The sequence below is a fragment of the Quercus robur genome, chromosome 9 (genome assembly GCF_932294415.1).
Source record: "Quercus robur chromosome 9, dhQueRobu3.1, whole genome shotgun sequence".
Lineage (NCBI taxonomy): Eukaryota > Viridiplantae > Streptophyta > Magnoliopsida > Fagales > Fagaceae > Quercus > Quercus robur.
Genome location: NC_065542.1, coordinates 29,409,042 through 29,422,356, shown reverse-complemented (window position 1 = coordinate 29,422,356; position 13,315 = coordinate 29,409,042). Strand labels below are relative to the sequence as shown.

Here is a 13,315-nt window from a genome sequence, read left to right as displayed (position 1 = left end):
TTCATTGGCTGTAGTCTAATGCTTTGTTTTTACCATTGTATACTAGATTGGTAGAAATTTGGGACTAATGGTTCTACCAATAAACAGAAGAGCATAAATAATTAAATATATAGTTCACTATGAGGCAAACGGTTTTAAGGCTTAATGATAACTCGAATAGTAACCAAAACTCAAGAACAATAACAAGAGTTCGATGAAATAAAATAGAAAAGAAGTGCAGGTCCGAATTAGGAGAATTATATGGCTACTGGAGTCTATAAAGCACAAAATTAAGACACTAAATTGGTTTTAATAGTAAGGTTGAAGTTTAGCACAAAATTAAGACACAATAAAAGTTAGAAAGTATTGAAATTTAGTGTATCGCTGCCACTAAAAGTGATAAAAAAGAACAATTTTTATCAACCCTTTGTAGGCCTAATCTCGATCCCTTCAACAATGAGGCCAGACTTAACGGTACCAGCTTCTACCTCCATAAGTCTAATCTGCAGTTCATCATTTTCTCCTCCCTCATTGAAATATTCACCCAACTTACTCTCAAACCACCCATCTTTTCTCCACTTCGGAAGCAAAGGGTGCTGCTTCCTTGGCTCCCTTTTAGGCCTGCTCAAACAAACAGTTTGTTTACAATCTTCAACACCTCCAGTAGTTCCAACTGAAGCCATTGGAGGAAATCGATGAAACCCATGAGGTTTCCTCCTCAACTTGTACACAAGGTAAGCGACATAGTTTGTTTTTGGAGACAGCATTGAAGTATTCATCTTGCCACAGATATCAAACAACCGCACATGATGAAGTTCAGCTACCTTTCGAAACCTGTTTGATTTTTACATGTACATAATAAGAATTAAATAAAAAGCCTTAAATAAAAAAATTAAAAAAAAGTATAACATACATAGGGGACAGGCTTGGGTTTAGGTAGAGACCTGGATTCAGCTAGAGAAAACCATAGCCAATGCATATTATTGTGACCCGCTGCAATGGACAGGTCCCTTGCAGAGAGAAGGTAACATTTCTTTCCACTCAATTTGTCCAAGAAAAAGCTCTGCTAGAAAGAAAGAAAGAAAGAAAGAAGACGAGCACAGAAGGTTGAAATTAATATTAAATTCATCATTTCTTAAGAGTTTAAACTTTTGAAACAATGAGTAATTTATCAAGCAATTGAATCCTGTTCCCACTCAATCTCCCCTTTAAAATGCTAAAAATCTCACGTGTTAAACCCCATTTAATAAGTCAAAGTCTAGGCTCACACGTGGGATAGGTGTTGGAACTATGGCTAAACAATTAAATTTATAATTTATTAATAGGTTACACTTTTGGGACAATCGTTAATTTATGAAAAATATATTTGTATCTATTCAACATGGTGTTGCTTTCACTGGCACTAGCATACATTCAATGGAATCTTTCAAAATTTGATCTCAAGAGTTAGCAGCTCCTTTTGTTCTTTGTTTTTGGTTCCTTTCTTGTGTTCTATTTAACTAACAAATTCAAAACAAACACAATTTTGAGAGTCCATAGTGAAACCAACCTACCCAATCTCACTCCGTCCATGTGGATCAAGCTTACCTGGTTATTAATCTTCTTTATAGCTATTGAAATGAAGCACCTCCAACATGTTTGAATTTTCTTTTTATTTTTTATTTTTTATTACTAAAGAGGGTGTTCATTGCTTTTTTGGGACTATTTCCTAAGTGTGTGCAGGGATAGAGCCAAAGTTCTACGAGGGAGCCAAAATATGAACCAAAAAATTCTTAAAAATCCAAACTAACATCCATTTAGAATAACAAATGGTTTGCCATTTTAATTTTATAAAAAATTGTCAACAAATGAAAAGACAAATAACTATTTTTTGATACATTACGAAACAATCATCTATCAAAAAGGAAGTTAGCATTCTTTTAAATCTTGAAAATCATCATAACTTAAAGCTGCAGCAAATAGACACTTACAAAATAAAAAAAGTAAGATCAGGCCACTCAATAAAACAAATAGATAAAAGAATCAAAGCTTCAAGCTATTCAGTTAAAGGGTCTCGTTAATGGTGTCTTTAGGACATTTGTTAATGGACTATTTTAGAAAAGTTTTGATATCACTTTATAATAGTTTGGACAAAGGTTTTGACACCACTTTCTTATAAATAGAAAATCTCACTATGACATTAACCAAATAGTGTCTATGCGTATCATTCATTCAACAATGTGTAGTGTGTCATGACTCCCGTGGGTGTGACATTTTTAATCTTATTATCTTTTTTTTTTTTTTTTTTTTAAATTATCTACTTGTTAAGCATACCAGTAGCCATTCCATTAAGTTACTCTGATGGACCGTTTTGTTAGAGAGATGGAAAAAAAAAAAAGGGAAGATAGAAAATGAATGATGAAAAAGTAAAAAGATTTAAGAGATTTTAGTTTTCTATATTTGTGTTTGATTGTGGGTGAAAATGTGAAGGGATGAAAAACTTAATCAAATGTTTATAAAAAGAAATTATAATGCCTTCACAGTAAACCATATCACTTATCCACTATTTTATTAAAAGTTTCTCATTTATTTAAAATTGTTAAGTTAACTTATAATTAAAAAAAAAATTGTTCAACTTACTCGGCAATTTTAACATGTGAGAGTATTTTAGTAGAATAGTGAACAAGTGATGGTCAAATGACAAAGACCATATAATTTCTCGTCTACGAGGGGGAAAAAGCATTGATTCATGGTAAGCTTTTTTTTTTTTTTTTTTTTTAGAAGAAAGGTTCATGGTAAGCTACTAACTAAGCTGGTACTCTAGTGTTAAGAAAAAAAAAATCATGCGTTGCTTACTGTGAGAGTGAAATTTTGGGAAAAACTGACTTTATAAAGTATGAACAAGAAGAAGAAGCATTATGGGTGAATTGTTTTTTGTGGGCCTGGTGGAAAACACCCCCTCTATTTCTCTTGTTACCAAACACACCAAATAATGTATTATTATAGAGTTTGATATTTTAAACAACAAGACAAAACATCTCAGCTCAGCTGGATTAATTGTTCAGTAAGGCAGTAATTGGGTAACTTTAGACAAATTATACACAACTTTACTCATTTGAAAGTCTAATAAAGTGAAGCAGTAATAATAAGTGCGCTATTACCTATCACACAAAGTTATTAATATTAATATAATGGGATTGTATGTCAACAGAGTACCTTTTTATTGTCGTCGATCAAGATGGGGTTATCGGAGAGGCTGAGGTAGAGCTGTTTCTTAGAAGAGAAGTTCAAGGAATCCAATGATGTTGATGATCGAGCAATGATGGCTTGATAATCGGACGGCAAGAACCTAGTCCAGACAACGTTGGACTCGGCAGCCGCACGGAATATAGGAGAAACCGCACAAGCTGTGCAAGCATCCTCAGGACTCGTCAATGATACTATGTTCGATATGCATTCCTCTGGTAATACTGAAACGTCCGCATCGCAGGAGGTAGGACCATTCCTTTCTCTTTTTCCATCATCTTCTTTTCTCTCTCTTTCTCTCTCTCTCTCTCTCTCTCTCTCTCTGTGTGTCAGTCTTACGTATATTCTCCAATTTTTTATATGAAGGAGCGCTTCTTTAATAGCTTTATTGCTTTGTCTTTTTCTTTTTGATGGACTTACTTAATGGTTAAGTTTTTTTTTTTTTTTTTTTAGTTCTACAGTAGAAACAGGCTATCTGAGTAGGATAGCTTGTCTAACTTTTTATTCATTTTATATATATATATATATATATATATATATTAGCCAAATTCTATCATACGACATTTAGGTTGAGGTAAATGTCATTCAGAACTTTTCAAAATTAACTAATTTAGTCTCTAAAACTAATTTAGTTCTTAAAATAGTTGAAAAAAAAATAACTAAGGCCTTGTTTGGATGGTAGAAACACTATCACTCATCACTAAAAAATCATCACTTAATAACTCATCACTTATCACTTAAAAATCCCCAAGTTACAGCCCTAGTATGTTTGGCACTACAACCCGGTATAGTTTTCATTCCCAAAACTCAAGTATTTTCACTTTATGTGGGATCCACAAACTGACTAAGTTCAGTCTTCTTCTCATTTCACTTCTTTTTCTCTAATCTTTAGACTCTCTCACTAGTTGGATTGGTTCTTCTCATTTCTCTGCTCTTTCTCTAATCTCAAACTCTTTCTCTCTAGCTGGACCCAAATCAAAATTTCATTTTCCATAACCACACCATAGATCCAAACCTCACCCCTACACCAACATCTCAAAAATCCAAACCCCACACCTACATCTCAAATCCGAACTCCACACCCACAAGATAGAGAGAGAGCTTGGCAGATTCCACCATCTGTGCTATCAAGATGACGACCCACAACTCGAAATCATGAGACCCACTGTCGAGATGGAGACAAAAACGAAGAAGAAGGAAGACTTAAGCTTTAGCTGGAGTAGCAAACTGGGACGGAGAGTTAATGAGTTTTGTTAATGGCAGATGGGTATGGAGAGAAGAGAGTTGCGTGGGAAGAGAAGAGGAAAAAGGAGAGGAAAAAAAGAAAAAAGAAAAGAAAAGAGCTGGTCTAGCAAGGAAAAGACAAGACACATACATGGGCCCCACAATATGAATATATTTACAAAAATGTCATTGTAACTTTATTTCTATAACTCAAAAACACCAAAACTTTGTTTTCATTTTCACTAACTCATAACTCAATTTGGTGAGATATGAGTGATGGAAACAAAAAATGAAAACTCATCTAAACAAGCCATGCACATGTGGGACCTACAAATTTTCAGTGATGAGTGATTGAAAACACAAAATCCAAACATCCCCTAACTATTTAAGAACTATATTGGTTTTAGAGACCAAATTGGCTAATTTTGAAAGGTCTTGAACCTGGTTGTTGGAAATATGAATGTATGCAGCGGAAAAATTAACGGATCTACTTCATTCGCAATTAATAACATGTGCTATGTAAGTTTCAGAATATAAGAATAAGAGAGTGTACCTTGATGCGGTGAAATTCAAAATCAAACATGAAAAGCACTTGGGAACATTTTTAATCTTTACTCCAATTCCACTTAATGCCCAAGAAGTGTGGTCTCTCAATCAATTATATGTGTATGTTCTAGAGAGAATGAATGAATGAATGTCTAACATTCATATACATACCATTTGATGTTGTTACAAAAATGCTGTATGTTTCTCTCCACATAATTGATTATCTAATTGGGCTAACCTTTTGAGCCTTTCCAATTGGGCTTTAGTATGTGGCTTGGAGTGGGATCAAAAGAGAACAAATAAGACTCTAGCTCCAATGGGCCTTAGGCTTTTTTGTTAACTCTTGACAAGTCCAAAATTACCATTAATTATATTTAATACCACTATATAAATATAATTGTACTCTAAGCCTTATTAATAAATTATATCCCAAGACTTTATTGTACATGCAACTCCTTCATAAAATATTCGTAGTAATACAAAATTATGAATGAAGATTGCCACTTTGTAAATCGTTACATCTTAATCCTTCAGTACCCGGTTTAATCATTTTAAGTTATTCATCACATATTTATGAAATCCAATTTCATAAATATATACTATAGTAATTTCTTACTAAAGTGGTTAGGCCTAACTCTCTGAATAACTGAACCTATTAAACTTATCTCAAGGGAATATTTTATATCTCTGTTAAGAAACTATGAATTCCATCTTGAGAACATATGTTCCATCAACACTAAATGTGGTTGCCCAATATACTAAGGTTTTGACCGTTATTATAGATCTCACACTTGATATATCAAAGCAAACTACACTTCATGATTAGGTCAATTATTCTCTCAAGATTTAGAGTTCATGTAAATAGAAGTTGTGAGATTTATTTTTCATTTGACAGTCATTAGGAGAATAATAAATCTAACAGCGATGCAGTTCAATATGTCTTAACTTTTAAAACATATCAACACATCAACTAAAAGTCTCCACCTCCATGATCAAGACAAATCATCTTAGTTGATATGTTATAGTCTTCGTAGATGAAATACCCAATTTTATCACCAACTACGAACTAAAATTCTAAATTTACAAAGAACTTATGACTTATATCTTCTGTGACTAAATCACATAAATCACATACTATGCATCTCATGGACTATATGATAATGTCCGAATATTCATGTTACCATTATTTCAGATAAGAATAAAACAACTTTATTAATCATACATTAAGTCATACATAATGTCATACCTAGCATCATACAATAGGATTTAAAGGCACTAATCCTAAGAATCTCGCACTTGCCTTAAAAACTATTGCGCACTAATCTTACTCCCATTCCCTCCAAATGTGACTCGAAAGCCCTTTGAGGCAAGGTTTTGGTAAAGGGATTTGCTAGATTATTTGCACTTTCAATCTTTGCAACTACCACATCTCCATGGCAATGATGTCTCGAATGATGTGGTATTTTCTCTCAATGTGCTCTCCTTTCTTATGATTCCTTGGATCTTTGGATTGTGCAACCACTCCACTATTGTCGCAAAACAATGTGATGGGTACTTGCTCTATTCTCACTACACCAAGATTAGAAAGGAATTTCTTGAGCCATACAGCTTCCTTTGCTACCATGGTGAGCTACTAACTAAGCTGGTACTCTAGCGTTAAGAAAAAAAAAAATCATGCGTTGCTTACTATGAGAGTGAAATTTTGGGAAAAACTGACTTTATAAAGTATGAACAAGAAAAAGAAGCATTATGGGTGAATTGTTTTTTGTGGGCCTGGCGGAAAACACCCCCTCTATTTCTCTTGTTACCAAACACACCAAATAATGTATTATTATAGAGTTTGATATTTTAAACAAAAAGATAAAACATCTCAGCTCAGCTGGATTAATTATTTAGTAAGGCAGTAATTGGGTAACTTTAGACAAATTATACACAACAACTCAACTTCCATGGTGGAGTCCGCAATACAAGATTGCTTAACACTCCAACTTATGACTACACCTCCTAAGGTGAAAACACATCCTGAAGTGGATTTTCTGAAATCTAGATTCGATTGAAAGTCTGAATCTGTATAGCCAATGGGAATCAAATCATCACACTGGTAAACAAGCATATAATCTCTTGCTCTCCGTAGACACTTGAGAATATGCCTTATAGCTTACCAATATTTTGGTCCTACATTTGATTGATATCGACTTATCATGCCAACTGAATAACAAATATCTAGTCTAATACAAAGCATGGCATACATGAGACTTCCTAATGCAGAAGCATAAGGGATTTGTCTTATCATATTTTTTTCCTCTTAAGTCTTAGGCCTTTGGTCATCAGACAGAGGAACTCTATGTCTGAAAGGAAGCAACCCTTTCTTGGAGTTTTGCATGCTAAACCGTTCTAGAACCTTATCTATATATCCAGCTTGTGATAAGCCCAACATCTTATTCTTGCGATCTCGCCAAAGCTTGATCCCTAGAATAAAGTTAGTCTCACCCAAGTCCTTCATATCAAATTGGCTTGACAACCAAACCTTTATTGATGACATTACTCCTACATCATTTCCAATGAGTAGAATATCATCAACATAAAGCACTAGGAACATTACTACTTTATCTCGATGTCTTTTGCACACACATGGTTCATCAAGATTTTGTTCAAAACCAAATGACTTGATTGCTTGATCAAATCTGATGTTCCATGACCTAGATGCTTGCTTAAGTCTATAAATGGACATTTTCAACTTGCATACCATATGCTCTTGGTTCTTCGCTATGAAACTTTCTGGTTGCATCATATAGATTTTTTCTTCAAGATTGCCATTTAGAAAAGCAGTCTTGACATCCATTTTCCAAATCTCATAATCATAATGAGCAACAATAGATAAGAGAATTCTAATACATTTAAGCATTGTTACTGGTAAAAAGGTTTCTTCATAATCAATACCTTCTTTCTTTGTATACCCTTTGTCGGGGCCCTTTTTTGTGCGCGTGGCCACGTGCCTTTGGAGGTGTGACTTTGCTATGCCCGGATTTGTTTTGGGGAGGTCAAATCGGAACTCGACATTGGGCCGCATAGACCAATAGCTACCGGTGTATTTTTAAGCCTACAAAATAAATAAAACCCAAAGTCTTAGAATCATGATAATAATTGAAATAAATAAATAATATACTTAACATAATAGCTTTGATTAAATGGTGAGTTGATACATTATTATTATGTATATTGAGTGATGTCCAATATTAGAAAATAATTAATTAGGTGTCAAATGTCCAACAATGAGATGAGTCCAATAGTCCATGTCCAGTTGCGGTTCATGGTTCATGTTTATCATAATAAGGTATGTCCGGCAATGGTCCATGTCCAAATAATAAATGTCCAATGGTAGTTCATGTCCAAAAAAGATATGTGTCCAAGGATGGTTCATGTCCAAATAATATATGTGAGATGATGGTAGATCGATTTATTAATATGTATGTTCATTAATAAAGTATTAGTGAGATGATATTAAAATAACTTGCATCCAGTGGTAAAATAATAATGAATTAACATGTACTTAATAATGTAATCTTGAAAATAGAGAAAGATTGACTTATCTTGTGTGTTTCTGACTCCAGGCGTATAGCATCACTTTGTTCTTTATGTGATTTGTGGCCCTAGCCATGTAACAATAATGGTTTGATGACATTCCAACAGTATAATAACATTAGTTGAGTGGTATAATGATAGTGAATAAAATATACTTAATAATATAAGTTTGAAGGTAAAATATAATGACTTATCTTCATAATTTGGGGCTCTAGCCATAACATCAGTGGACTTAGTCATTTCAGCAACCTTCAGACTTTGCAGCTCCAACCATACAACACCAATGGGCTTAACATTTCAGCAGCATGGTGAAGTGAATACTTTCATGGTGACTCCATGTTTGAAAAGGGAAAAATTGGTGCAACTGGAGGGAGAGAGAGCATATCCAGCCGTGTGCATCAGTTGGTTAAATTTGTCCCCTTAATCATGCACTTAAATGATTTTCCCCATGTAATGCTCTTTTAGTTTTTTAGTCAAGCATGAGTGATATTGTCTTCTATAAGAAAGGCTTTTAATTTTTATAAGTTTTTGCCTTCCATAAAAAGGGCTTTTAGCATTATAAATATATGTCTTCCATGAGAAAGGGCTTTTGTGATGTGTTCTTGGAAGAATGTTTTGATACGTTTAAGATGTGTAGAAATGGTAAGAAATATATATACTGTGAGATATGGTGTTTGTAATATGTATGGGAATTATATGTAGATACTTTGTTGGACATGGATCTTGTATATGTATAATTTGTTAGACATGGAGTTTAGAGATATATGAGAAGTATGTATGGGTATTTTGTGAGGAATGTGTTTTGTAAAATAAATGGAAGTATGAGATAGATAAATGAGGGTTAAATGTAGTAAAGGCTGCTGTTGGGATTGTTTTTTGTATTATGACATTAGTTATGTTGCTTTCTAAGAAGTGAGGTATTGCAAGAGAAAATGGAGAAAAAGATGGGGATGTGTTTATGAGCAGCAGGATGATGATATTTCAAAATAATGGAGAGTGAGAAAGATGGGTAATGGATAATGGTATGTTGTAATATGTGTGTTGCGTTGTTCTCTATGAAGAGAGACTTTGTAAGAGAGATGAAGAAAGATATGGAGATCTTTAGAGACATGGCAGCAAAATGAAGGGAGTTTCAGATTATGGCAGATGAGAGAGGGATCAATCAATCTTAAGTGTGTAGCTTGGCCCTCTTTATATAGAGCCAAGTTTTGTAACTAGATTAGAATTTAGTTGAAGGAAAATTAGCAAATAAGGGAAAATCTTTGACAAAGTAAGTAGTCTTTTGTTTTTTAACCAAAAGAAGAAATTTTGAGACTTAAATGTTGCTAATACAGTTGGATGATGTCATGTGGATGACATCCTTTGCTTGGAGGACAATACTTGGCATTAAATTCATGGTTTACCTAAAAATGGTAAGATAATCTTTATGAGATCCTTTTATTTCTTTGGGTATGACAGCAAGCTGCTGAGATTAGGCATTAATGAGTAAGTGATGTCATTTTTAGGACATGTGTCAACCTGCTGGAGCTTCTGCAGCTTAGTTGGAGCTGTTACAACTTCTGCAGAAGCTGTTTGCAGCTTCCGCTAAAGCTGTTTTTGGTGTTTTCGGCTAAGTTTTCTCTTTTGGAAAATATATTTGATGAATTTTTAGAGATGTAATCATGATCCTTTTGCATTTTAACCAAATCTTGGAGAGTAAAGAGAGCATTTAATGCTAGATATGAGATATTAATATATATTTAGCCATGTGCTTGGAATTGATTTAGATGATAATAATATAATTTATATGAAATACTATAATTACATCTTTAAACTTATATTATATGATGGACATTAATTTTTATATAAAGAGCATGGGGAGTTTTATCATTTTAAGTGTTATGTGATATGAGAGGCTTACCCAAATGTTACCTATTGCACACTGACCCATCAGAGTTCAGGGAATTGGGGAAGACACACCAAGCAACATGCTTTCCTTTATCAACTTTGAACCACTGGAGCTTTACTGAACATACTTCTTGGCCCTCCAAACCACGACTCTCAAAATTCCCCCGATAAGACTCATGAGCTTGGATCATGAGCCAAAAAAATGAGATGATGTGCTATGAGCTTGAACCATGAGCTTTGACGCCTTTTTGTCTAAATATGGGCTCTTTTGGGCTTTAGAAGAGATTTTCCCAAAATCCATGATAGTGTTGACGTGGTGCGGGTTGCCAATGAAATGAAGCCATGTGTTGTGAAAAATTTGTCCTCAACACCCTTTCGCCACTAGCCTTACTTTAAAGGTTCCAACCTTTCCATCTATCCCTCTCTTCCTCTTGTAAACCCATTTGCAACCAACAGGTTTAATGCAGTTAGGCACCTTTACAAGATCCCAAACTTGCAACCAACAGGTTTAATGCAGTTAGGCACCTTTACAAGATCCCAAACTTGATTGGAATACATAGAATCTAATTCAGATCTCATAGCTTTGACCCAATGATGTACATCTATATCATTCATTGCCTTTTCATAACTGTAGGGATCCGATTCAGCCTCTTTTGAGATAGCTTCATAAGTTTCTCCCAAACCTATAAGTCTTATAGGAGGCCGAACAATTCTCCCACTACGACGAGGCACCTATGTACTAGTCATCTTATGAGTAGTATCTTGTGGTGTATCTAATACAGCCACATCATCCCTAGTTTCATCCATTGATTGTTCATTTACAGGTTCATTCATTTTAGCCAAAACGACTTTATTTCTAGGATTAAAATTATTCACATAATCATCCTCCAAAAATTTGGCATGTGTGCTAACAAACACTTTGTTATCTTTATGATTATAGAATAAATAACCCTTTATTTCTTTTGAATACCCTAAAAACATGCATACTTCGATTTTAGCTTTCAACTTATCAAACTTCCTTTTTAACACATGTCCTGGACATCCCCAGATGTAGAAATATTTCATACTAGGCTTACGCCCACTCCACAATTCCTTAGGTGTGTTGGGAACAGATTTTGATGGAACTAAATTCAAAATATGCATTGCAGTTGTTAGTGCATATCCCCAAAAAGAAACTAGTAAAGTTGAGTAACTCATCATGGACCTAACCATTTCCAAAAGAGTCCTATTCCTTCTTTTTGTTACACCAGTCTATTAGGGAGTTCTATGTACAGTCAATTGGGATACAATCCTATTTTGAGTTAAGTAATCCTTGAAATCCCTAAGAAGGTATTCACCACCATGATCAGATCGAATGGCTTTTATGCATTTTCCTAATTGATTCTCAACTTCAGCGCTAAACTCTTTGAACTTTTCAAAGGCTTCGGACTTCCGTCTCATTAGGTACATATCACCATATCTTGAGTAATCATCAGTAAAAGTGATGAAGTACTCATAACCTCCTTTTGCTTAGGTTGACGTAAGACCATATATATCCATATGAACTAATTCAAGCAACTCTTGGGCTCTTCTACCTTTTGCATTAAAAGGTCGTTTGGTCATTTTGCCTTCCAAACAAGATTCACAAATTGGAAATTCATCAAAGAGCAAAGGCTCTAAGAGTCCATCTTTGATCAGTCTTTGAATTCTGTTTGGATTAATATGACCCAAACACAAGTGCCAAAGATATGCATCATTAGTAGAAGGAAACTTTCTCTTTAATGATTTTACATGAGAGTTATTATCTAATTCAGAATTATATAATTCATGCTTATCAGGAGTTAAAATATAAAGACCATCAACAATATTACTAAAACAGATAAACACTTTACCTTTCTTTATTACAACATTGTCTTTCAAGATAACACAATATCCATGTTTACCTAAATAAGTTGCAGAAATTAAATTCCTACGAACATTAGGTACATATAGACAGTCTTCCAATATTAAAACCCTAGACTAAAAACATAAATTATAAACTTCAATAGCTACAACTGGAATTCTACTTCCATTAGCCAAAGTAAGAAACAATTCCCCTTCATTAAGCTTTCTAGTCTCCTGGAACCCCTGCAAAGAATTGTAGATATGATTAGTACAACCTGAATCTACACACCAGGAATCTATGGGATTTTGTACTAAACATATTTAAAGGAGGAATGAACTTTTCTTACCTTTATTATTGGCAGCTTTGAATTTTGGACAATTCCTCTTCCAATGTCCTTTCTCACCACAATGGAAACATTTTCCTTTGATCTTCTTTCCTTTGTCAACAACTCCTAAGGCAATTTGTTTACCATCTTGCTTGGTGAAGTCCTTCTACTTCTTCTTCTTACCCTTGCCTCTCGACTTAGGTTGAGAAGTAGAAGCTTCAGCCATATTAGCATCAACACTAGAAGTAACAAGAATGCCTTCCATCGCTACCAATTCATTCATTAATTCAGACAAAGAATAAATCTTTTTGTTCATATTATAATTGAGTCTGAATTCCTTGAATGATTCCAGTAGTGACTGGAGTATCATATCCACTTAGGATTCTCCATCAATATCGACACCTAAAACTTCCAGTGTATTTAGGTTAGAGATCATTGTAAGACAATGCTCCCTCACTGAACTACCTTTAGTCATTTTGGTATTATAAATTTTCCTCATAGTTTCTTGCCTTGCAGAACGGTCTTACTCACCAAACATCTCCTTCAGACTTAGCATAATGTCCAAAGTTAGTTCTACATCCTGCATTTGATGCTGTAGAACATTTGAGATAGACGCTAGGATGTAGCACTTGGCCATCTCATTAGATTTCTGCCAACGATCATATCGCTATTTTTCGTCTGGA

At 34.3% G+C, this 13,315-nt stretch overlaps 1 protein-coding gene across 1 annotated transcript; it reads right to left on the bottom strand.

The window, feature by feature from the left end:
- Positions 1-269: 269 nt before the first annotated feature.
- On the bottom strand, positions 270-12,897 carry LOC126700936 (F-box protein PP2-B10-like). Its single transcript, XM_050399099.1, has 4 exons — positions 12,816-12,897; positions 3,175-3,365; positions 924-1,042; positions 270-813 (listed from the first exon to the last, which is right to left on the bottom strand). Exons 1-4 carry the CDS (start codon positions 12,895-12,897, stop codon positions 399-401), a joined length of 807 nt encoding a protein of 268 aa, XP_050255056.1. The 3' UTR covers positions 270-398.
- Positions 12,898-13,315: the final 418 nt, after the last annotated feature.

What these genes read in the sequence shown, in the direction of transcription:
- LOC126700936 (XM_050399099.1), bottom strand. Translation starts at nt 12,897, where the DNA reads ATGGAAGGCATTCTTGTTACTTCTAGTGTTGATGCTAATATGGCTGAA. An exon ending in ACCTAAGTCGAGAGGCAAGG is followed by an intron (nt 3,366 to 12,815) that starts GTAAGAAGAAGA and finishes ATGCTTGCACAG; the next exon opens with CTTGTGCGGTTTCTCCTATA. An exon ending in TGATCGACGACAATAAAAAG is followed by an intron (nt 1,043 to 3,174) that starts GTACTCTGTTGA and finishes TCTTTCTAGCAG; the next exon opens with AGCTTTTTCTTGGACAAATT.